The sequence below is a fragment of the Geotrypetes seraphini genome, chromosome 13, assembly GCF_902459505.1.
Source record: "Geotrypetes seraphini chromosome 13, aGeoSer1.1, whole genome shotgun sequence".
NCBI lineage: Eukaryota > Metazoa > Chordata > Amphibia > Gymnophiona > Dermophiidae > Geotrypetes > Geotrypetes seraphini.
Window position 1 is genome coordinate 76,195,280 of NC_047096.1, and position 26,969 is coordinate 76,222,248.

Consider the following 26,969-nt stretch of genomic DNA (forward strand, 5'->3'; position numbering starts at 1 on the left):
GCAGCACCACGATTTGATCTCATCACCTCAGGGTAAAGAGGCAGAAGCTCAGCCAGTGAGCCACAGCCCTGGCTTTATTCAATGAGCCGAATCTAATTATCAATTAAATTTGCTCAGCTGGTTGGTTCAGTAACTAAGTTACTGTTTCACATGGATGAAATAAATGGATGCTGGATAACTTTGTTCCTTAAATACATGAAGAAATCATTTTAAAATACTTGGGTTTCCTTTGTCTAATATGTTCAGTGTAAAGATCAGAAACCATTCAATATAACATATATATGCAGTAATATGGGAAATGAAGGGGGGGAGGGGAGCTTCTAACATCACTGTGTGATAAAATGAACTACTACAGAGGTTGCTTTGGTAGAACATTCTCCATGAAGGTCTGAGATCTTTCCTTCAGTTAACCCTTTAATTGGCAGATGGTGAAACAGCTGCTTTACGTAACTTGATGTTGAACGAGCGCACCGGTGCCAAGTAAACAGGCATTTGGAGATGTAGATCGCCCCTAAGAGCCATAGAAGACACAGGTTGCATCTAAACAACTTTACCAAACACACTTGTAGAATATCCTGTCTCTCAAAAGACCAATACAAATCCCACTGTGGAAAAACAAGAGGCAGTGTTGATTTCTTAACAACTCCTCAGTTGTGGGAAGTCTGGGGTGGGGGGGGGGGGGGGGTCAAGAGCGCCTAGCGTAAAATGTTTCTGGCTAGGTCACCCTCGCATGAGGTATCATCAGCCTATACCAGGGGTAGGCAATTCCGGTCCTCGAGAGCCGGAGCCAGGTCAGGTTTTCAGGATCTTCACAATAAATATGCATGAGACAGATTTGCATCTCAAGGAGGCATTACAGGCAAATCCATCTCATACATATTCATGGTGGAGATCTTGAAAACCCGACCTGGCTCTGGCTCTTGAGGACCGGAATTGCCTACCCCTGGCCTATACGCCTCCCCTACACCACCCCGGCGTGATCTTTACTTTAAATCTCATAGGTATTTCGATCAGCCAAATTTTGGGATAGTAAAACTGATGAGTAACTGTTGGGAATTATATTTCTGGGCAACTATGCCAAATAAAGGTCTACAGCAAAAGCACTGAGCTATTGGATTCCTAGTTTGATACGCTTGTGAATATTGCAGGTGGGTTCACTTGGGTGCGTTTATAATTTTAATCCACCGCCACTGTATATTTTCATACGAGATAAATAATGGAAACAAATAGATCAGTAAACAGGAATTCATCGCAAGGACCTTCCCTAGTATAACGACTGCGTTGGCTTCTCTTTCAAGTCATTGCTTATGGTCTCTGGATTTTGCAATTTTCAACAAACTCATTCTTTCTTCTCAGTCCGACAGTGTTACGCTATGGCTTTGCCTATACCAGGGAACCTGCCTGACTCTGAGCTGGCACCATGACTGGCACGGCTCCCATTCTGGCCAGGTTAGAAGGTGTCACTGTAGCGGGAGAAAGGGTGTCTGGCCCTGGGAGCTGAGACACTGCTCCTTTTGCCTGGCCGAGAGTACTGGTAGAGGGATGGTAGTGATTGCCATTCTGTGGTGATAGGTATTGTCCCTGAGGCTGGCTGGACATGCTTGGAGTTGGCATCCGGACCACATTTCTTTGATTTGTATACGGTCTGTAGGCCAGTGTGCTCCCTGCAGTTATGATAGATGCTGTGTCAGAGGGAGGTTTGCCCAGGTAAGGTCTGAGGTCCGGGTTACTGCTCACAGATGACAATGTGCCATTTTTGGATACAGTGTCAGAGGGAGGCTTTCTAGCCCAGGCGGGAGTTCTTGGAGCTGAAGCATCTTCTCTGTACAGGAAAGAGAGACGCAAAATTAACATTTCACAAAGGAAACAAAACAGTGAATAAAATGCACTTCTTTCATGTTGTCAAGTGGCATTTTGAAGGCAAAATTCAGAGTGATTTAACCAAGTATCCCGACCCATCTGAAAGCGCAAACAGAAAAAGCAGCACAAAATTCCCACAAAGGCCAGAAACACAGTAAAAGAAGTGGGAAAGGGACGAGATGCTTTTCCAGGTGGGATCTTTACTCGAAATGTCACCAATTATCACAAAACTCAACACTGACAAATGTTCTGATGCCAAAAGGCACCTTTCTCAGGAGCCTATGGGCTCCTTTTACAAAAGGTGCGCTAGTGGTTTTAGCGCACGCTAAAATGCCGCGTGCGCTAGCCGCTATCGTCGCCTCTTGAGCAGGCGGTAGTTTTTCGGGTAGGGTGCGCTATAGCATGCACTAATGCGGTGCGTGCGCTAAAAACGCTAGCGCACCTTTGTTAAAGGAGCCCTACGTATAAACAAAACATAATAATGCAATCTCTCATATTATAGAAAAGAATGAAAAAACATTTACTTACATCAAATTTTTAAAAAAACATTCAAATTCCATCTAAAATAGATAAATATTTAATCAAAAATTACACCAACTTAAAAAACACTATACATGAACTCATGAACCAGTGCGTAAGTTAAAAATGAATAATAAAAACCAAAATTAACTTAAAAAGAAAAGACAAAGGAGGAGCTAAAAAGACCACACCTTCAATAGCGGTCAGGTGACGATTATGTTCCTCCTCATAGAAGTGAATCCAGCATAAGAATTTTGTGGGGATGTTTTGTCAAACTTCATGGAACCCAAAGACAAGAGGGCTTGGGGTCTGTTTTCCCCTCTTTTATCTTTGGGTTCCATGAAGTTTGACAAAAAATCCCCCCAAAATTCTTATGTTGGATTCACTTTTATGAGGAGGAACATAATCGTCACCTGACCGCTATTGAAGGTGTGGTCTTTTTAGCTCCTCCTTTGTCTTTTCTTTTTTAAGTTAATTTTGGTTTTTATTATTCATTTTTAACTTACGCACTGGTTCATGAGTTCATGTATAGTGTTTTTTTAAGTTGGTGTAATTTTTGATTAAATATTTATCTATTTTAGATGCAATTTGAATGCTTTTTTAAATTTGATGTATGTAGATGTTTTTATTCTTTTCTATAGCACGAGAGATTGTATTATTAATATGTTTTTTCTGTTTACACATAGACTCCTGACGAAGGTGCCTTTTGGCATTGAACACTGTTGGCGTTGAATTTTGTGATAATTGGCGACATTTTGAATAAAGATCCCACCTAGAAAAACATCTTGTCCCATCTGAAATTTCACCACCAGAAGTATATTAAGTGTGTTTTAACCGATCTAAAAAAAAAAAAAAAAAAATTAAAAAAAAAAAATATATATATATTTTCAGAAGCACATCTACTATTTTAAACACCACCCCACCCCAACAATTAGGACTAGGCATTTGCCTAAGGCAGTAGTTTTTTTTTTTTTTGGAGGGGAGCAAAGAGCAGCTGCAGTCAACAAAATAAATCCCAACAACTGCAAGAGTTTTGCCAGTTTTCAGATATCCCGTTTACCCAAATTATTCTGGAGAAGGGTGGTTAATTAGACGGAGTGCAAGGCTGAAGGTCTGGCTAGAGTAGGGTTATCGTTAAGTCCAAGAAAACCCGGACATGTCCTCTTTTTAGAGGACTGTCCGGCACTTTGTCTGCGTTTTGGAAATCCTGAGCTCAGAGGCTGCGTCTGGAAGCCTTTGCGCATGTCACCGTGATGACATCACATGCGTGCGCACACACGTATGACATCACCGTGTCGACATCTGTGCAAGTGCAAAGGCTTCCAAATGCGGCCTTCAAGCTCGGGGAGGTTCATGAGGGGTGAGGCTGGGGGTGGAATGGGGCAGGGCCAGACATCCTCTCTTTTCCTCTTTTCAAAGAGGAAATCTGGCAACCCTAGGCTAGGCCTTTGCACTGGCCTTATAACCCCCCCCCTGCTCAACAGATAGCAGACATAAAGGAAGCAGGTCTTTTTACAGTGCATACTTGACACGGGCTAATTTTCAAAGAGAAACCACTAGTTTGACTCTACAAGGGCTATTTGAAAATCACCCTCAGAAAATACTTTACACAATCTGCATGCGCTTTGGCCGGAGAAATGTTCTCGTGTCTTTATGAAAGCTGCGCAAACCTCGTTACAACACTCAGCTATAAATCGTCACGGTGGAGAAGGATCCAACTTTTGAATTAATCTTATCTATTGTTTTGCTTTTTGTCTTTGTTTTGTTCTATTTCTATCATTTAAATTTCTCCAGAATTCTACTGTTCAACGGCTCCCCCTTCTGCTTCTATTCCTTTCTCTCCTCTCTTCTACCTTCCAAAGTATTTAGATCAATGCTGTCTTGTTAAAATGTTTATTTTATTTTTATTTTTCCTCTAACTCTACTTTTCACTTCTCTATTACCCTCCAGGTACTTTAGTTAGATTGTGAGCCTTCGGGACAGTAAGGGAATTTTCCAAGTACCTTTCTTATTTCTAATCTTAATGTATATTTTCTGTAAACCGCTTAGAACCTAACGGATGTAGCGGTATATAAGAAATAAATTACATTACATTACATTACATGGACCATTTGGCCTTCATCTGCCATCATGTTTCTAGGTTTCTATAACCATAAAGCTCTATGACATCACAATGCAGGCAAAGAGCCTTAGCCAATGGGAAGAAGATATGCAAATGTTAAGAGCCTTAGCCAATAGGGAGAGGAGGAGATAGTGGATGCTGCAGAATTCTACTGTTCAACGGCTCCCCCTTCTGCTTCTATTCCTTTCTCTCCTCTCTTCTACCTTCCAAAGTATTTAGATCAATGCTGTCTTGTTAAAATGTTTATTTTATTTTTATTTTTCCTCTAACTCTACTTTTCACTTCTCTATTACCCTCCAGGTACTTTAGTTAGATTGTGAGCCTTCGGGACAGTAAGGGAATTTTTCAAGTACCTTTTTTATTTCTAATCTTAATGTATATTTTCTGTAAACCGCTTAGAACCTAACGGATGTAACGGTATATAAGAAATAAATTACATTACATTACATTACATAAGTGTAGTAAAGCTCTCACTTGATCTCATTTGCAAGGTCATCCCGAGCCTCTTTCTTCCTCTGTCTGTAGAAACAGAACAGCACACCTAAGGCGACGATAAGGAAGAGCCCAAGGAAGGACCCGACAACAGCTCCCACGATCACTGCTGTGCTGACAGCTGCAGAGACACAAGATGTGACCAGTACGCCAACAAACACAAGCGCATGCACGAAGAAAAATGAAAGAGAAACGCACATCAGTGCCTGGTTTTCTGTTCCTAGATAAGAGCCTCTCAAACATGTCAAGTGCAGACAGTTCCGCAAGGCTCATATTTTGACGCACAAGGACAAGCGTTACTTTTGCCCTTGCTTTGCAACACATGGACACGAAGCCATGCTTTTCCCGATACCTTGTGCACACAAGTCCAGCCGACTCCCCCCACCACATTTGCCATGCATAAAATTTGCATGCGGTTTGCTTCTTGCATGCCATAGGATTAAGCTCACTTGCCATAGTATTAAGGATGCTTCTTGCATGCCATAGTATTTGTGCTACTCGTATATTGATATACAGGGAACTGCTTTCTTAGGGGCTGATGCAGACAGCCTCACGGCAGAGCCGTGAGGCTGTCTGCATCAGCCCCTAAGAAAGCAGTTCCCTGTATATCAATATACGAGTAGCACAAACCAGTCTATCCGAGAAACATGTGGCATTTAAATCAGAACTTTATTTTTCTTTGAGAAATACTGTATATAAAGGTACCAGAGTATTAGTTTTGGCATGATCACCCTTGAGGAATGACGGCCAGTATGAAGACATTCTTGCTAAATTACCATCACAAAGTACCCATGCTTTTCAAAATGTGCGCTAATTCACACTTTCATCCATGTGTTCCTGAAATACTGACGATCCTGGTCTCAAATCCTGCTTCCTAGTGCCTGCACTAAAGTTTACGCTATCATGCATTTTACCATTTCTTATATTTCCTCCCACTGTCTATTACATAAAATGCACATTTTCCAACTACCCATTTAGGTGATAAGGGAAAAGAAGGATTCATCCTGGTATTCTTGAGTGGCAGGTAAGAACGTCTAGTCTGGTTTTCTTATACAAAACGAAGGTTGGCTAAGTTTGACTCCAAATGATCTGGTTATTTCTTTATTTTCAGTTTTGTATAATGCCTTACCCAGAACACCTCACAGCATTTTAAGAATAAATTGAAGGCTAACGCACAGGAAGTGCAATAAGGGATATTACAAAGGCAATCATTTTAGCCCCTATGCTGAGAAGAAGAAAAAGGAGTCAGTCATTATTCAACAGCGACACCTACTGGCCAGATTCCGGATGCACATGCTGAACTCCCCAGGAAGCCAGAGTCTGCATACTGCACTTCAGACGAAGTTGCTGTCTATGAACTCTAGCTAAGGACCGTCGCTACAGCAGTTGGGTTAAACTAAAGCAGACCTGACTGCTTCTGACAGAGGAGGAGAAAAAAGCAGAGCTAAAATAATAATTGAAAAATTAAGGGCTCCTTTTACAGAGCCATGCTAGTGATTCAAGTGCAGCAAATGCGAGAAAGCCCATTCAGTTACTATAATTTCATCGCATTTGCTGTGCCAGAATCGCTCGTACAGCTTTGTAAAATAAGCCCGAAAAATGTTAAAATGCATCTAAAGAATTTGCGATAAGGGCTCCTTTCACAAAACCGCAGTAGTGATGCTGCCCATTCAATTCCTTTGAGCTTCTGTGCATCGCTGCCTTAGATTTGTAAGAGAGGCCCCTAAATTAGAATACCTAACTATTTTGCCATATCATCAAGCAAGACAATGTGCGTTATATTTAATCGTGCCCGCTACAGTTTCATAATGACACACTGCATCTCGAGGAAAGTGGAAAAGATACTGTACACATCAACCTTGGGATATGATAAAGTTTATTAGATACTGTCAATTATTACAGTCTAAATACAATATTGATCGTGGCTTGATTTGCCTTGTTCTGTGCACTACACTGTCTCGAGACATCGAGGAAAGGGCTGTGAAATGGCAAATGAGGTTCAACGTGGATAAGTGCAAGGTGATGCATGGCGGCAACAAAAATCATATGCACGAATACAGGATGTCCGGTGCTGTACTTGGAGAGAGCCCCCAGGAAAGAGACTTGGGAGTACTTAGACAAGACAATGAAACCATCTGCGCAATGTGCGGCGGCGAAAAGGGCAAAAAGAATGCTAGGAATGATTAAGAAGGAGATCATAAACAGATCGGAGAAGGTTATCATGCCATTGTACTGGGCCATAGTGCACCCCCACCTGGAGTACTGCGTCCAACACTGGTCGCCGTATATGAAAAAGAACATAGTACTACTCAAAAGGGTCCAGAGAAGAGCAATAAAAATGGTTAAGGGATTGGAGGGGACATTCAAGATATTGAAGGGAACTGACTTAGTAGATAAAGACAGATTGTTCACCCTCTCCAAGGTAAAGAGAATGAGAGGGAATTCTCTAAAGTTAAAAGGGGATAGATTCTGTACAAACGTAAGGAAGTTCTTCTTCACCCAGAGAGTGGTAGAAATCTGGAATGCTCTTCCAGAGGCTGTTATAGGGGAAAACACCCTCCAGGGATTCAAGACAAAGTTAAGACAAGTTCCTGCTGGCCCAGAACATACTCAAATAGGGCACTGGTCTGACCTAGAGGTCTGCACGGGAACGGGGATCGCGGGGATCCCGCGGGTCCCGCGGGGATCCCGCGGGTTCCCCCCCTGGCCCACGGGACTCCCACGGGGACGCCCCCTGGCCCACGGGACTCCCACGGGGACGCCCCCTTGCCCACGGGACTCCCACGGGGATGAAAACAACCTACCTAAATTCTGGCGATGCAAGCATGCAGCTTACAAGTCTGGCGTCGCGTCGGGAAATAGCCATGTTGAGCAGTGAGCTCAGCACGTACACAGATGAAAGCCTTGCTTGCTGATTGGTCCGGCGGCCCCGCCCCACCGTGCCGCCGGACCAATCAGCAAGCAAGGCTTTCATCTGTGTAGTGCTGAGCTCACTGCTCAGCATGGCTATTTCCCGACGCGGGCATTAGGCTGTTTTTTGTCATTTCGGGTGGGGGATGGCAGCGGCAGCAGCAGCCTGAAAAAGAAATCATCCTGGCCGGGTTCGGTGTCATGCTCCGGAGCTTCTACAGCCTTCCTATCTCCCTCTCCCTTCTACCTGCTTCCGGCCACATCCCCTGCTCCGCGGCTCTCTTCGGCAACTCAGCAGCAGCTTCTGACGTCGGGGCCCGCTTGTTTCAACTTCCTTTTTCCACAAAGGTGGGACTCGTAGAGGGAAGGCCTCGATGTCGGCAGCTTGTCTTGATCACCGCTGCTGACGAGTTGCTTAAGAGAGCCGCGGAGCAGGGGGGTGTTGCCAGGTGCAGGTAGAAGGGAGAGGGCCAGATGCAGGACTCGTGGGTGAGGGAGGAGAAGAGAGAGGGGAGAGAAACAAAAGGAAATATTTCAGACTGGGCTGGGCCGGAGTGGAGAGAGGGTGGAAAGATTCTGGCTACAGGGTGCAGTAACAAAGGAAAAGGGGGGAAAGCTGAAAATGGAGATAGTGACACAAAGAAGAGAAAGGGTAAGCAGGACCTTCTGAATAAGGATAGAGATACAGAGGGGACATGAAGAGGAGGTGAAATAGAGACATAGAAGTAATGCTGAAAAAGTGTGTGTGTGGGGGGGGGGGGAGATAAAGACATTGAAAGGGCAAATGGTGAATATGGGGTAAAGACAAGGACAGAGACAAATGAAGATTCTGAAAAAGTGGTGAGATAGGGATATAGGTGAGATGGACACAAAGAAGGGTGATGCTGGAAAATAGGTGGAATGGTAATTCTGACAGACACAGAAGGGAAATGCTGGATCAAGGAGAGATGGGGCTCAGGCTGGATGGAATGAGGAGAAATGCCTTGTTGGCCCGGAACTTCCTCTCCTACGTCAGAATTGACGTCAGGGAGCGGAATGCTGGTCAGCGCGACGCTTCTGCAGGGAAAGCTTGGGACAGCGGTGGCTTGGGGACTATTCCCCGATGGCGGTGGCAGCAAACCGAGTGGCTTGGGGAGGGCACGGAGAAAGAAAGAAAGGGGGCAGACAGAGAGACAGAAAGAAGGGGGAACAGGGAGACAGAAAGAAAAAGTTGGGGGAGAGAATGAGGTCTGGAGGAGAGGAAACATACAGGAGGCTGAAAGAAAGGAAGAAAGATTGGATGCACAGTCAGAAGAAGAAAGTGCAACCAGAGACTCATGAAATCACCAAACAGCAAAGATAGGAAAAATGATTTTATTTTCAATTTAGTGATCAAAATGTGTCTGTTTTGAGAATTTATATCTGCTGTCTATATTTTGCACTATGGCTCCCTTTTACTAAACCGCAATATTGTTTTTTAGCGCAGGGAGCCTATGAGCATTGAGAGCAGCGCGAGGCATTCAGCGTAACTCCCTGTGCTAAAACCTACTATTGTGGTTTAGTAAAAAGGGAGGGGGTGTATTTGTCTATTTTTGTATTTTGTTACCGAGGTGACATTGCATAGAGTCATCTGCCTTGGGAAATGTATATGGCAGATATCTTTGTTTTGTGTTCAAAAGAAAAGGAAATGCATTTCTGGTTTTATTTCTACAGTGTTGAAGTACTTGTTGGCCCTTGCTGTGACTGGTGGGGATCCCCAAGCACCGCCAGCAGAGGACCTCCTCTAGAGATGGTCAGAACTCCCCTCCACCAAGCGCAGCAGTCGCTGGCAGCATCCATGAGCCACTGAGGTGCCAGCATCTGTGACTCAGGGACGCTACTGCTGCCTGCCAAGCTTGGCAAAAGGGACCCCAGGCCAACTGCAAAGGAAGTCCTCAGCTGACAGTTTGTGGGTTCTCATCAGCTGAGTATTTATATTTTATATTTACATTAGAGGTTCTGGTAGAAACCCATTTACAAAGTATGTATTCTTCCCAATTAATATTTCCAAATTAATAGTCTCTTTGCTTATTTGTAAATGGGTCTCTACCAGAGCCTTTAATTCAGTAGCATAATTAAATAAAATAACTATTTCTGAAGTTTATAGGGAAGGATGGTGACGGAGGGGATTCCTCGCGGGGACGGGTGGGGACGGAGGGGATTCCTCGCGGGGACGGGTGGGGACGGAGGGGATTCCTCGCGGGGACGGGTGGGGACGGAGGGATTCCTCACGGGGACGGGTGGGGACGGAGGGATTCCTCACGGGGACGGGTGGGGATGGGTGGGATTTTGGCGGGGACGGGTGGGGACGGGTGGGATTTCTGTCCCCGCGCAACTCTCTAGTCTGACCCAGCAGCAGCAAATGTTATGTTCTTATGTACTGTACAGTATATGGTTTAAAATAGTGGTAAGAGCTTGGCTAATCCAGCTTAAAATATTAAAAACATTAAGCATTTTTCACTTATATTTAAGAATGTTTGAAGGATATGGCGATACTCGAGAGGGTTCAGAAGAGAGCGACATGCTTGATAAAGGGTATGGAAAACCTTTCATACGCTGAGAGATTGGAGAAACTGGGGCTCTTTTCCCTGGAGAAGCAGAAAAGGGGATACGAGAGAGACTTACAAGATCATGAAGGGAATAGAGAAAGTGGAAAGGGACAGATTCTTCAAACTTTCAAAGACTACAAGAACAAGAGGGCATTCGGAAAAATTAAAAGGGGACAGATTCAAAACCAATGCTAGGAAGTTCTTCTTCACCCAGAGGATGGTGGACACCTGGAATGCGCTTCCCAGAGGGCGTGATAGGACAGGGGGTTTTGGGGTTCAAGAAGGGTTTGGATGATTTCCTGAAGGAAAAGGGGATAGAAGGGTATAGATAGAGGATTACTATGCCTGCTTTAATTAAAGGTTTGGGAGAGATTGGTACCATAGGATTCTTACAAACCAGTTTACATTCATCCATTTTGCCACTGGTAGGTCTGTACCATCTGATCCCTTTGAAAAACGTCCCTTATAATTATCTGTAAAATTCAGGAGAGGATCAACTGTTTCATCAAAGTCTATTATGTCAAATGCACCAGACTGACAATCGGGGAGCATGTCAAATCCTGCTGCTGCTTCTTGTCACTTTGGACAAGTCAGTTAATCCCTCCATTATCTCAGATATAACTCTTAGCTTATGAGCCCTTCAGGAATAGGGAAATACCCAGAGCACCTGAATGCAACTTGCCTCAAGCTACTACTGAAAAGATGAGCGTTAAGTCCCATTAAATACAATTTCAAAGAAGTAAATTTGCTAATTTAGACTAGAAATGTGCAGATACAATATAAATGCAATTAAGTCAATTATGTATGTACATTGCAAACAAAGTGTAAATCAAAAAGGGTCTCACGAATCCACCAAGGTAAGCCGATATACCATACAAGAAGATAAAGTTGAGGAAAACATAGAAACACAGAAAAATGAAGGCAGAAAACGACCATATGGCCTATCTAATCTGCCTGTAGAAACACAATGGCAGATAAAGGCCAAATGGCCCATCCAATCTGCACATCTGCTGCATCCACTATCTCCTCCTCTCCCTAAGAGATCCCATGTGCCTGTCCCACACTTTCTTGAATTCAGACAGTCTGTCTCCACCACCTCTATTGGGAGACTATTCCAAACATCTACCACCCTTTCTGTAAAAAAAAAGTATTTCCTTAGATTACTCCTGAGCCTATCACCTCTTAACTTCATCCTATGTTCTCTCATTCCAGAGCTTCCTTTCAAATGAAAGACTCGCTTCATGTAGGTATTTAAAAGTCTCTATCATATCTCCTCTCTCCCGCTTTTCCTCCATATGGAGATCTTTAAGTCTGTCTCCTTACACCTTATGATGAAGATCACATACTATTTTAGTAGCCTTCCTCTGGATCAATTCCATCCTTTTATATTTTTATATCTTTCTGAAGGTGCAGCCTCCAGAATTGTACACAATATTCTAAATGAAGTCTCACCAAAGTCTTATACAGGGGCATCAATACCTCCTTTTTCCTACTGGCCATTCCTCTCTCCCTATGCACCCTAGCATCCTTCTATCTTTTGCCGTCATCTTTTCTACCTGCTAGGTTGCATAGGGAGAGGTATGGCCAGTAGGAAAAAGGAGGTATTGATGCCTCTGTATAAGACTCTGGCGAGACCTCATTTAAAATATTGTGTACAATTCTGGAGGCCACACCTTCAATAAGATATAAAAAGGATGAAGTTGGTCCAGAGGAAGGCTCCTAAAATGGTGTCTGGTCTTCATCATAAGGCGTATGGGGACAGACTTAAAGATCTCAATCTGTATACTTTTGAGGAAAGGCAGGAGAGGGGAGATATGATAAAGACATTTAAATACCTACGTAATGTAAATGCGCATGAGTCGAGTCTCTTTCATTTGAAAGGAAACTCTGCAATGAGAGGGCATAGGATGGAGTTAAGAGGCGATAGGCTCAGGAGTAATCTGAGGAAATACTTTTTTACAGAAAGGGTGGTAGATGCATGGAACAGTCTCCCAGAAGATGTGGTGGAGACAGAGACTGTGTCTGAAATGAAAAGGGCTTGGGATAGGCATGTGGGATCTCTCGGAGAGAGATCAAGATAATGGTTACTGTGGATGGGCAGACTAGATGGGCCATTTGGCCTTTATCTGCCATCATGTTTCTATGTTTCTAAGTTAAGATCATAACATACGATCACACCCCAAGTCCCATGCACAAAAGATCTTCACCACATAAAATGTACCACTCCCTTGGGTTTTTGCTGACCAAATGCATGACCTTGCATTTCTTAGAATTAAATCCTAGCTGCCAACAGCAAAGATGGGATTTAAATAAACCACTTTAGATATTTTGGTGTTTTAAGAAAGACAAAGGACTTAGAATGCAGTTTCAAAATTGTGTAGCAGCTATGATGTCATCACTAATGGTGTATCGCCATCAACAGTAGTCACCTCTATCACTATGGAACACTCACCTGACGTCACTTCTAATGTTACATTGCATTTTGAGCTTGAAACTTGATTGGACGATGTACAAACATAAATTCCTGACATTTTATAAGTGAGATTTGTTAACGTTAGAGTTCCTTTTGCAGTATCTAAAAATATTTAGATTTTTAAGTCTAATTAAAAGAGCAAAATATTTAGATTTTTAAGTCTAATTAAAAAAAAAAAAATAAAAACACACAAAAAGTAGAATTGAAGATGAAGACAAGAAGACCCATCCAATCTATGGGTGGGTGTTCAATGGGAGGCAGTAATAATTATAGAGTATGTTTTGATATAAAAGCAAGCAGAGTCCTGTCATGCCAAACTGAAGCCCTGGATTTTAAACATGTTGACTTAAATAAAACAGAAAAGTACCTGAAGGAGGAGCTGGTGAGGGAGGGGGAAGATAAAGGAAGTTGAAAGCACTGTTCTCTCTAAGGTAAGTGGGAGTCCTCCACTTATGCTCCAGTCAGTAGGGGGTGCTGTTTCACTATCACATTTTCAATAGCAATGGGATAGGCAAGCTCTGGGGGACCCTAGACCTCAAGTAGATCCCAGTGGTTCTTGATAGGTCAGGGGAAGGCTATGGTTATGGTGAAGAGTCTTGGGGGGTTAGTAGTTCAAATCCAGAGAGGGGGAGGGGGTAAGAAGGGGTAGTCCTTTTGGGAGGAAATGATGGGAAGAACCTTACCAAGAGGGTTGTAGCCAGTAAGCTGGAGTAAGAGAGCACCTTTTAATGCATCTCAATGCCTTCCCCCTCATGTGATTCACATGCCATGAATATACATGTAGGTTTACAAAATGACAGACCTAAAATGTATGAGCTACCACTTACCTGTCGGTTCCTATTTTACAACGCACTCAAGCAGGATTATGTGGATTTTTTCTAAAATGGCTTCCCCTCCCACCCCTTCATAAATCTGTGAATCCCTGACAAGCTTTGATGTTTGCCCGTATCAACAACCACACATGAAATCCAGTTTGTCGTCACTTTAGAGCACATACATGTTCCGAGTTACCCTTGTATTGTCGAGAAGATCTGAGTGATGAATGTTATGAGCAGAATGCTGTGTCCAGTTACTTTTACACTTACCCTGAGCTGGTGGAAAGAAGACTTGAGTTGTGAGTTCTCCACGCTTCCAGGTGTACTGAGGAGCAGGCTTCCCTGATGAGGAATGACACCTTAGGGTGATATTGCCTCCAATCAAAGCTCGTCCCTGGATCTGGCATGTTGGAATGGAGGGTGGAACTACAGAAAAGACAAAATGCATTTCCATAATCAGAGCATTTATAACGCTCTCTATCCCAAATGACAACAAAAACCCATCGATATTGATATGATTTTTTTTTTATTTTTTTATTAAACCGTATTATTCCAGACAATTCTGAAAAAGAATTTTCAATCTTCTAATGGGAAAAAAAAAAAGCGTAAGAATGCATTCTTTCATGCAATCATTAAGTTAATTCAGTAATTACAAGACCTGTACAAATAGAAGGTTGAATGGTTTCTATTAAAATTTGAAACCAGCTGCAGTGATTCGGAGATTTCTAACTGGACACGGCCTACCAGGAAGCATATGAGCATGTTTATCTTTATTATAACTGTTTTATATAATTCGAGCTAGCATCAACTTCCTGGCAGCTCTTGTAATCTCTCTATTTATTAAGTCATACCTTGCATGAGACCCCATTCTTCCCATCACTGGGAAACCTGCAAGAGTCAGGCTTCAGCCTACATTAGATGCTTTCACCCTACTGATAATTTCTTCTGCCCTAGTATTAAGGGTAATCTCTTTGCCCCTATCTTGCAGAGCAGAATTGCATTTTGGGCTCAAGAGCAAGCTGTTCTTAGTCTCTGTCCTTTTCTTTCTGAAAAAGCATCTTTTTTTCCCCGCTAAGACCCAACATTCTCCTTCCAATACTCAAAATCATTCTTTCAATGAACCCTGCATCAATCCCTGCAATAATTTAAAATCCGTTCCTTTACAAACTAGTCCTGCCTGGCAGAACTTTTGTTTTCCAACAAAACAAATGGAATCTCTTGGAGAAAGAAAGAGATGATTACTGCAGATGGGCAGGGCAGGATTAATTCATCGAGGGCCCCTAGGCACACAAGTACACAGAGCCCCCTGCCCCGCCCCACCCCACCCCACCTTGCACCCAGTCAGAAACAGGGAAGCTTTGGGCAAGCAGCACCACTTGCACAATTACAGTTCCCGTTGCCTTTCTTACCCGGTTGCTTGCTTGTCTTACTTTCCGTCGATTGGGGGGGGGGGGGCCGCATTGCCGATCGGGGGGGTGCGTTGCCGATCAGGGGGGGCCGTGTTGCCGATCGATGCTGGAGGGGCTCATCGCCGTTTGGAAAAAATAATGTTGATGCTCTCCTTCATCGGGCCCCTCTGACCATTTCGGGCCCTAGGCACGTGCCTACTTGGCCTATTGGTTAATCATGCCCTGCAGATGGACAGACTAGATGGGCCATTTGGCCTTTATCTGCTGTCTTGTTTCTATGTTTCTATTACCGGTACTCTCCAGAATCCTGAGTTCATACTGTTGAATATGCAAAGTGTACAATAGATTCTATCTGTCTATCTCATTTACAAATCTTACCATCAACTGAATTTAGGGTAAATTTTAGAACTCAAGAGAAAGAATTTACATTTTTTGGCTTTTAAGTTTCTGAATGGGGAAACTCAAATTAACTTTCAAGTCTTGTTATAAGATATATCTCTGAGGTACAAGGAAATGAAGTCATATAAAGTAAGAGAGAGAAAGCTGATAGTAGAACTGGGATTAGAACCAAGGCCCGGGGCATAAGGAAGGGAATTTTCTTACAAGGTAAGCATAACTTTATAAGGGACCAAAAGGTTGTACATATAAGCAATGGCACCCACAAGTACATGCCAGCAAAGGGACATGTTTGGGATGGAGAATAGGCAGATCAGAAACATGCCCACATACTCGTATGATGTGTTCTAAAAGTGTTGGGCATATGTATGTTGGCAAAGGTAGTTGCCAGCATGGATAGCAACTGTATGTACAGCTAGAGTGGAAGGAAGGTGTCTGGCATCAAGGTGTTGGTCCATTCTCCTCTATCCTTTCTTCCGCTCTCCTTTGACATTCTGCTACCTCACTCCTACTCTCTCGCCTCAGTCTGGAATTTTCCCCTCACTCTCTCCCTCACAATCCTCTCTTTTTCTATCCAACACCCCTCAACAAAGCACCTCTGTCTCATATTACCTTTCCTCTTTCACACGCAAAAGCTCTCTCTGTCTATGTACGCGTTTGTGGCAGACTCCCTGTGCCAGTGCTGGTGGTGGCTACCATGAATGTAAGCCAAGTGTGGCTCCTGGAGGGAGGCATAGTCTAATGTTTAGAGCCACAGCCTTGGCACCCTGAGGTTGTTGGTTCAAGCCCAGCACTGCTCCTTATGACACTGGGCAAGTCAAATAATCCTCCTTTGCCCCAGGCATGTTAGGTGGATTGTGAGCCCACTGGACAGACAGGGAAAAAATGCTTGAGTACCTGAATGTAAAAACTGCTTAGACAACCTCCATTGATAGGTGGCATATAAATAACTAATAAACTTGGAAATTTGCAGTGGCTAGGAGAGGTTTGTGCTTGCTTGGTACCCAGGCTCCTGTCACAAACAGAATCGGGTCTACATGACTAGTTTGAGAGTGGCAAGATCACCAAGGGATGGCACACAATGCCCATCCACTCTCCACTAACTTACCATCTCTCCCCACAGATGTGCTAACTTTCGTACCATGAAGGACATACCCATGTCACATATACTGTTACACAGACGCTGTGTAACAGTATATCAGTGAGCCATTGCTGCTGGTAACACGATTACTACAGATTGATTCAGCCCTGTATGAGAATATTTGTGGATGAAGGTGTGACTGTAAATATACAGGTATCACATTATCAAACACGTATCCCATCCAAAGCACATTCTACGCTCCCCTTGTCTCTCCTGTATCCAACACTGCTCCCCTGTGCTAAGTAACATTATGCGGACTAATCGTTTCACTTTACCCAACACAGTAAGGTTGACCACTCCAATATTTGTCCCTCCAGATCCACTGTCATGTGCCACGTTGACAAGACACTCATAGAGCCCAGAGTCCTCCTCTCGCGTAAGGTTGATGGACACAGAAACATTTGTAGACGGCATAGGGTACACAAACTGGATGCGATCCTTGAACTGTGGATCTTCTACCTGTGAGGACCCTGCGAAGTATTTCAAGATCTGAAAGAAAGAAAAGAAGAATGGGAAAGTACCAACAAAGGACTATTTCTAGGATTCACTGATATATTGATTGGTACAATCAAGATTATTCTTAAGCCTCATATGACTTGACTGTATTTTAATATTTATTTTAAATATTTATAATCCATTTTAGCCAAAGCGGCTCACAATTAACATACACAGCGTAAAAACACATCACATATCAACAAATACCTAGACAACTAGACTAACCAGATAGAAACATGAATCAAGGAGAAGATACAACTCATCAAATCCTTTAAAAAGAGGAAAAATACATCTCCATAATTTAAGGAGGAGGATATTACTATGTAATTGCAATGTCACATGAATGCATTCTGTAAATGTATTGTTTATGAATTATTATGAATGCAATTGCTAACTGCTTAATTATTTCTAAGATTTCTAGACCACCTAAAACTAACTCAATATGACCTTCTGCTGTCAGTAAAAGGCCTGTGCAAAAAGATGTGTTTTCAATAAAGTGTAACAAATTTCCACAGAATCCCCAAATCCCCGACAAGGCATTCCTTAAAAAAAAAATTTTTTTTTAAAAAATTCTTTATTCATTTTTAAAAACTTAGAATAAGTGCCATATAAGATAAAAAACATTTTACACTTTAACATCACTTAATATTCCATCAAAGTCTCATTCAGATCAAATATCCCTCCCTTCCATATCTCCAACAACTATATGTGTATGTTAAAAAAAACCCAAAACATTCATTCTTTACAATATTTTGTTAATGGCTCCCAAACATCCTGAAATTTCTTAAAATTCCCCTGTTGTATGGCTATTGCCCGTTCCATTTTAAAGGCATTCCATAAATCAGGGCCCGCAATTGAAAAACAAGATTTCATAGTCTTCACTTATCTCACTGTATCCCTTTTACAAGTATCAAGCAACAAATGGTTCTCAGATCTCAATGCTCTAGATCAGGGGTGCCCACACTTTTTGGGCTTTCGAGCTACTTTTAAAATGACCAAGTCAAAATGATCTACCAACAATAAAATTTAAAAAAAACACAAAGCAGACTGTACGCAGAGAAAATGTTAATTATCATTCCTATTTTTTTCAAAGAGGTCAAGGCAGATGACTCTATGCACTGTCACCTCAGTAACAACCATACAAAAATAGACAAATACCCCCCTCCCTTTTTACTAAACCACAATAGCAGTTTTTAGCGCACGGAGCTGCGCTGAATGCTCAGCGCTGCTCTCGACGCTCAAAGGCTCCCTGCACTAAAAACCGCTTCTTCCATAACTCTTTTTGTAATCCGCTTTGAACCGAAAGGTAATGGCGGAATAGAAATCTGTAATGTAATGTAATGTAATGTAAAAGGGGCCATTGTGCAAAATATAGACAGCAGATATAAATTCAGACACATTTTGATCACTAAATTTAAAATGGAATCATTTTTCCTACCTTTGTTGTCTGGTGATTTCACGAGTCTCTGGTTGCACTTTCTTCTTCTGACTGTGCATCCAATCTTTCTTCCCTTCTTTCAGCCTGTACGATTCCTCTCCCCCAGACCTCATTCCCTCCCCAACTTTTTCTTCCTCTCTCCCTGCCCTTTCTTTCTCCCTGCCTCCCTTTCTTTTTTTCTCTCTTCATGCCCCTTTCTTTTTTTCTGTTTCCCTTCTTTCCTTCTGTCTCCATGCATGCCATATAGCTGAAAACCAAACCTGAGAACAGTAATCAATTTAGCTAGTATGGCTAGAATAATTTATACAGCAAATTGATATAAAGACAAAAAATAGCAGTGCTGTACTATAATAATGAGAGTAGAAATAGTAAAAGGTGAATAAACAGTCAGGTATTGTTTATATTGGAAGGGTGTACTTCCTCCAGATAATCTGCTAATTCATTAGATGCCAAATTTTGTCCCCGTCACTTTTGGTTTAGGACTATATGTCAGTAATTGCTTGTAACGCTTAACAGATTCCTTACATAGATCAGGAACAAAAAGGATATTACCACCTTCGTATTTGATACTTGGTTTTTAGTTGGGCACATTGCATGATCTGGCAATTTTGCTGGGCTCACTCACTTGTAGCAATGCCCTGCCTCTCAGAACTCATCCCTGATACCACCTCTGAATTCACTGCCTCACAAACAAAACAGTGAGATAAGGAAGTGTGAAGATCTCCAGTCATCCAAACTCTGTTCGTTCTTCTCTGGGACACAATCTCAGATCCTCTTCAGTACCAGAGGTTTCCTTTAAATTACATCTTCTCACCTGGACTCTCTTGGATGGAGCTCTCTCAAACAGCCAATTGACAACTGGAGGTTCCTTGGAGTCACTTGTGTACCACACAGGCAGGACAATGTGTCTCCCTTCAACAGCAATCATCGAGGTTTGCCCGACATGAACTTGCACAAGTGCAGAAGAGAACTCTGCAATGGGTTAAAAGAGAGTCAATGATCACTAACACTCATGAACTACGTACCTGCCACCCCTTCCCTACATTTCCCCCCCCCACCCAATCACAACACCGCAAATCATCACCAAATCCATATCATCATCCATGGCTCCTCCAAAACACAATCTGCCAATATTCAACCAATGGTGGGCCGCTTCTGGCGTCAAATCCAGATATTCATTGCCGGGCCATTTCCGATGACTGGCATTGAATATCCAGGTTTGTGAATGCTGGCTAACGCCAATATTCAGACTTAGCTTAACAGCCAAACATAGGCCTGCTTTTTATGCAGCCTTATCTGCCTGCTAAGCCTGGTTGTTTAAGTTCCAAATATCGGGACTTAAGTGATCGTCTTCAGAATGCCAACATCACCAATTTATTTTTCAGCAGTTGATAACTAGTTAAATGCCGATGAGGTCAGCAGCCATTCCTGGCTGATTAACTTGTGCTGAATATTGACCGGGTTGTTCTTTGGGAACTCTCATAAGACGCCAACTTTGCCTTTCAATTCAGTGGCACATCAAAAGCACGCAGGACATTGGCGTGCCGACAATCACGCGATGACACTGGTGCATGGCACGTCAAAAGCGCGCAGGACATTGGCATGCCGACAATTGCACGCCGACACCTGCGTGCAGGACGAATGCCACTGGTTCTGCCTCTTTTACAACTTACCATTACCGTTCTGAGTGAGGGTGTGGGGAAACCCCCCACTACACTTATAACTGCTCGCACTCCCGCTGGGGGTGTGTGGAGGGAAACACCCCCTACACTGAAAACTCTCAAACAGCGAGAAAACAGAAGTTTTCAGTGTATGGGGGGTTCCCCCCTCCCCAACGGGAGCGCCAACATTTATAAGTGTACTGGATGGGTTACATCCCCCCCTCAGAACACTAACGGTAAGCCGTAAAAGCGGTGAAACCGGTGGCGCGCAGGTGTCGGTGTGCAACTGTCGGTGCACCAATATCCTGCGTGCTTTCGTCGGTGTACCTTCAATTCTTTTATCTCCTTGACCTACAGCAACATGAGAATGCAGCCAAGCAGAGCTGCACTACTGGTCTGACAGCATGATATTCGGATATGATCTTTGCTGTCTCAAGTACCTGCTGCTTATCGCCAAAGAGATGGGAGGTATGAAGTACAGTGAAAAGCATTCCAGGCGCCAACTGCTGGCAAAAGGGTGAACTGCCAGACAGGATGGTTAACATCGCCAAGAATAAAGCCGGCGTTCAAGCATGTGGAAGCTGGGAGGAGGCAGCTTGATCACCGGCTTTATTCTTAGTGGTCTCCTATACTATACTGCTAAATAAAACTCCTCAATTCAAAAGTAAGTCAATCAGTTAAATATCTGGTTTATAGAATGAATAAATAGAGTTTTCACATACACTCAGAATTATGAGATTCGGCCAAGAGCCGTAGCTCCTATAGCCGAACCCACCGCCCCATCCCTGTGTATGACTTTTGTGAAAGAACTTCAAGTGAACGTGCTATTCAAACAATAAAACTGTTTTTCGATGGCAAAAAGAGGGGGAGAAAAAGTTCCCACTTAGCTTTAAAGTATTTCAACAGGTCCCGACATGGACCATGTTTTGAGTTTCTTTTTCAAGGAACCCAGAAGATGATATAAGCAACTCAGATGCCAAGGAACTAATAGTCGCGTGAATCGGGCAAATAATCTTGTAGTCATATATAAAGTGAGTTGAAAATTTTTTCTTACTTTTTATCTCACTTTATATATCCACAGCCATGATGAAAACAGCAGTAGTCTTCAAGAAGGTGATAAGATGGACGCTCCAGCCTCAGTTTGGATGTGCACACGAGATGAATTTAGTGAATGTAATCAGCATTTGAAATTCACAGAAACTATAGATTCTACCAATATTATTTTTTTTGGACATCGGTTAATTATAACTCAGGCAAATTTGAGACTACAATTTTTAGGAAACTCTTTATGTTATCGAATTTACCACCCTAAACGACTTAGAGATAGTATTCCAGTATGTCAAATGTCAAGACTGAAATGATTATGTTCTTCTCAATCAGAATTTAAGGTTCAAGCCAATTAAATGAATCAACATTTTTTTATGTATCGACTTACCCAGCACGCAATGTAAAGAGCGCTTATAAGCGTGCTTCTTGTGAAAGTTGTGAATGGCTCTTGTTACCTAAACATCAGACAGATTTGAATGATAGAAGAGTAACTTGTGTCCTATCATTTTTTCCATTAGCATCTCAGTTACAGCAAGCGATATTTAAACATCAAGACATTTTACGTTTTCATGCTGTCTTTGCTGAGATCCCTAGTAGAGAATGATGCTGGGGAAAAATTTGTCCCTGTGAGCTCGGCCCTGTCCTCATGAGCTCAGTCCCCCATCCTCGCCCCCGCAAACCATCCAATCCCATTCACACAAGCCTCGAATAGTTATGATTTTATACTGAACTTATTTTATTAAAGTATAAAAAGAAACAATATTCTGTACAATTGTCATTTTATAAATCACAGAGCAACGATCAACTAAACTCCTGGCTCCCCTCCCTTTCCCTCCCCTTCACAAATATCCCTTCCACTTTTGAAAAAAATGAATAAGCCAAATTATTACAGAATGCTACACAGAAAAATCATGCTAACAGAATACTGCAGTCACTCATGACAGGAATAGTGTGAGCGAAGTGCAACTAGGGCAACTGCCCCCTGGCCAGAGAGAGACCTAAGCCAGCTGGAAGCTAAAGAAGCACAGCTTGGGCTTTGCAGTCCCCAGTTATGTCTAAAACTAGCTCTAGCAGGATACATATTTCAAATCTCTGCCCCTATCCATGCCTAGTTATTGGGTAGGCACCTCGATGTAGATGCCTATATGGTGGCTACCTAAAAATTAATTTTTTAAAAATTGGTTTTAATGGTGATGTTCAATTAATAGCGCTGATTGAACCAATTGAAAAATAAGCCGATCTAGGCGCCTAATGGCAAGCACATTTTATAGGTACAGCGACAAATGAGCAGAGGACAATTGCACTCCGACAAATGCGGGCCGACAATTGCGCTCAGGGACAAGTCCACGCAGGACAGCTGTGGCCCATGAATCTGGAAGGCCCTGGATTTGCTGAGGCTCCTCAGGCCCAAGGGACGGGGCCTGAGGAGTCTCAGCAAATCAGGGCCTTTGTGTCAGGATAAGGGTTATATCATGATTAGGGTTCCCATAATCATGATATAAATCTTACCCTAACACTAGATAGCAAGTGAATATTTAAAGTGTAGTGGGGGGAAAAGAGGGTTACTTTGTAACCCTTAGAAAGACAAAATAGTATCCACCGCTGCACTTGTGCGCAATTGACGGGACATGCCCTTGTCCCTGCGTGCGCTCATTTGACGGGTCACCCTTTTTATAGCATCAGGGCCTTGATGTTTAAAAATTTTCCAGCTGGTTTCTTTTCAATACACTGCTGATTTAGTACAGCATCTCAGCTGTTTACAATTAACATAAGGTAATTAATGCTGGCTTAGCAGAGTGTTTCAGCAGTTTACAATTAAATAATACGATTTAAGTAAAACTGAAAAAAACAACCCCTATAAAAGCACATCACAAAGAGAGGGAGAGAGAGAGTGATTTATTTGCATTTTGCTCATACTTTTCCCAGTAGCAGCTTAAGGCGAATTCCATTCAGGTACAGTACAGCAAATTTTTTATCTGAGCCAATGGAAGGTTAAGTCCAAGGTCACAATGAACAGCTGGGGGTTTCAGTGGATACCCCTAGAATTTAAGTACAACGTTTAAACCACTAGATGACTCCTCCACTCCATGTAGAGAGTCGAGTCCAAAATCCATTCCCCCCCCCTCTTCACAGCAACCCCCACACCAACCTCCTTAAAAAGCAAGGCAGTATTAAGACTTTATAAGCCTTTTGAGAAAGATAGGTTAAAAGGGACTTTAAGACCTAATTATTTTTATTTCTTATTAGAGAGGTTTCCTGTCTAGCAGTGTAGTAAGGGTAGGAGGTGCCCCCCTCCTTTCCACCTCACCCCCTACTCATGTTCTCCCTTCCCCCACATCTAAATCTTTGCCAGCACGAGTGGCTTCTCCAGCATGCTTCTCACGCCAGCAGTGGATTCCCTCTGATGTCACTTCCAGGCTCCTTGACCCAGAAGTGATTCCGAGGGGAACCAGGTTGGCACGAGCAACAGTAAGGAGAAGTTGCTCGTGCTAGTGAAGATTTACAGAGGTACGGGGGGGGGGGGGGAGGGATGATGCAAATGTGACATGGTATTGGCATCTTGCTTTTTGGATCCAATATGTTACTCCTGGTTAAAAATGGTCAAACCTTAGTTTGCTTCCCATAGTAATTTAAAAATCTTCTGAAGAAGTTCCTTTCTCAAGGAAGGTAGCAATAGGTTTGCCTGATGTTAAAGAAGTGTACTTTGGGTCCCAGTTTTCTAGCAAATTATCAGCCAAATATCCAATTTGTATTTCAAACTGACTGAAAAAGAAATCTTATTCTCAGTTAACTTCACGTGTTGAAAAGGTTCTGGCATTGTATCCTAGGCCTTCAGGTTTCCATTCACATCATACACAGAAGCAGTTTTGGCGTCTCTGCTTAGTGAAGTTCATTCAAAACTTGATAGTGGTCCGATTGCCTTGGTTGTCTATCCGGATTTTTCTGTTCCTTAGATCTTAGAGATGATTCTTCTTCTCGCAAGGCTTGTAGATATAGGCCTTTAAGGTTCAGTTCTACAGTGATTTGGTATTTCCTCTTAAATCGTTCTTTTAGAGTTGCCATACCTGGAACCATATCAAGTCCTTTAAATATTAGACTATAAGGATCCACTTTATCTCATTATTTAATATTTTCAGAATCATTTATGCAGAGGCTACTTTGTTATTGCTCTTTGTTGACCCTAATGATATTGAGCGTTGTCTTTGATAAACTTTTTTCTTGGTTTCAGAAACATTAGCTAGTACTGAACCCTGGAAAGAATTCTTACTAGAGCACAATGAAGAATGAACAAAATTCATTAAGGAAAGGACTGCAATATACTTTGTCTCTATAGAGGAGCTGGAGGTTACATAAGCAGTTGAGATAAGACGGCAGTATCTCTAACTATAGTAATTATCAGCAATCTGTGCAGTGAATAATTACTATCCTGCTCCTGGATCCAAAGACGGAGGTGCATTTAATTATTATAATTGCCCTACTATTGAATAACCATGAATTACAGCAAAGAATTTAACCCATTATAGTTCAAAGTATGACAATACTAGTGCAGAAATTATAGAGGGATTTAAAAATCTTGTGCAAATATAAACAAGGGATACAACAGGGATCTCGCATGTCATCTACGGAGGTAAGGAACCTGCAAGAGAATAAAATTGACTATCCAAGTCTTCATGAGTACCTTTGTGCGATGAGTTTGTTAACCAGCATTTAGATCAAACCTCTATAGATAAAAAAAAATATGCAGAAAGATGGAGAGAGGAATTGAAGCATGAAGCCTATTGAATAGATCTGAGGTGGAGAGACCTACTTGGCAAGTGCAAAGGCATTATGCTGTCAAGACACGCTAAGTCAGGCTGATGGTTATTGTTTATGAGAACTTGCTAAATCGTCTTTTCTGTTGGGCTAGTCAAAGAAGTTTCCAATTACAAAGCAAATATAACAAAGATAGGACAAGAACTCCATAAAATCAAATAGACCAGAATCATCCATCAAGAAATCACACCAAAACGTTAACAAAGAAATAGAACAGGAATCTTAATGGATCCTGGCACTTTGTCCCCCAAAGACTAGGCAAAAAAAATTAAGCCTTTCAAGATGATATGAATTTATTAAAGGAAGACTCAATTTTAAGAGAACCAGGAAGTGTCTCCCAACGGCTGGGAGCCAAAAAGAAAATTGCTGAGCTTCTCATTGAGACTAAATGAGCGTGAGCTAAATATGGAAGGACCAACTGGTGCTCAGAACCTATCTGAGCCCCCACCCTGGAGCATAAGAAACCATCAGCTCTGACAAATAATACAGAACCCTTTTCAGAGAGCCATATGAGTTGGCCACAATTTTGAATTGAAAACTAAAGTGAAGTGGCAACCATTGCAAGGGAATAAGAAGCGGTGACGTACGATCAAACCTTTGGGCTGTGCATAATAGCTGAGCAGCTGAAATTGATACTGGAATCGCTTACAATCAAAATAACACTCCCCACCCCAATGGTGGCACTAGTGCTGTTTAGCAATTTAAATGTCAATTAAAAACTTTCTATGTTCTTTCTGCCTAGGGGTCATGAGCAGGTTGCCACCTGGGGTGCCTGTTGATCTTGTCTACAGCTAGCAGAGATTCATCTTCTAAACAATCCCCCCTCCACCCACACAATTCACACTTATTTTGACCTAAGTGGACTCTGGTATTAGTGATACTAGACTAGTAAGTGGGAATGTTTTGGTTTTTTCCTATGATCAGTCTTTGAGTCCAGAACCAGTGAGCAGAAAGTGCTCATCTCAGACTGTCCAGCAGAGGGAGCTTTGCCAATTAAATTAATACTGCCTGCTGTAGTCTACTTTGCATTCACTACTAAGGCGTTTTATCTAGCTATCATCAATAAACTCGCCTTTATATTACCTTTATAGGTGACGTGCAACATCTGGAAAATTATTTTTGTATAGAAAGTATAGATGAAAGGTTTCAGGGCAAATAGAATTGTTACTATTATGCCATGTATCCTATAACAACATCAAGAAAACGATCTCTGTGTAATTATCATGTATACAGTGTATCCAACTGTACTATTTTAAAATAATTTGAACTATGTGATAGAATTTTCTGCCTCTTTCTAGAGCCCAGAAGGACTGCAGACTGTTGGATATTTATAGATTTCTTAATACATCTGGGGAGTTTCCTGTCAGATCTCTAGTAGCTCTTGGGCAGGAAGCACTGTGTGGAGCGATAACCCTGGGAACAATGGCCTCCAAAAGTCTGTGTAGCTGAAGGATAAAGATAAGTCTCTGCAAACAAACAGAGGACACCCAGAATGCAAATCCACTACTGCACTCAGCAGGACGTGATTAACTCCGGCAATCCATGCAACGTCCCTCTCCAGTTTTACACCCGAACCACAGAAAATCAGCACAGTTCTGTGCAGCCTCCCCAGGAGACACTGCTCTCCAAGGTTACACCCAAACCACGTCAACAAGCGTGGATTTCAGTCTTGGGCCGGTTCGCCAACCATTTTGCTTTACCTTTCATGAACACGCTTTGACCGGAAATTTAAGAAACAAACTCTAAATGAAAACAAAGAATTACATCCTTAAACATGGGAGAAATTATATAATCAAACTACACCATTCATA

At 42.4% G+C, this 26,969-nt stretch overlaps 1 protein-coding gene across 4 annotated transcripts in view; it reads right to left on the reverse strand.

Annotated features, from left to right (window-relative positions):
* Positions 1-888: 888 nt before the first annotated feature.
* The window catches only part of ESAM (endothelial cell adhesion molecule), a 93,638-nt gene continuing 67,557 nt past the window's right edge, over positions 889-26,969 (reverse strand). For 2 of the 4 annotated variants that reach the window (XM_033918563.1, XM_033918562.1), the window contains exons 2-7: positions 19,452-19,609; positions 16,980-17,193; positions 14,029-14,184; positions 12,923-13,045; positions 4,976-5,114; positions 890-1,822 (exon numbers count right to left, since the gene is read on the reverse strand). In XM_033918563.1, the coding sequence (XP_033774454.1) occupies positions 1,384-1,822; positions 4,976-5,114; positions 12,923-13,045; positions 14,029-14,184; positions 16,980-17,193; positions 19,452-19,565 (1,185 nt within the window). In that variant the 5' untranslated portion in view covers positions 19,566-19,609 and the 3' untranslated portion in view covers positions 890-1,383. Of the gene's footprint in view, positions 1,823-4,975; positions 5,115-12,922; positions 13,046-14,028; positions 14,185-16,979; positions 17,194-19,451; positions 19,610-26,969 lie in introns of all 4 variants that reach the window. The other 2 variants (XM_033918560.1, XM_033918561.1) reach the window with 2 other exon arrangements.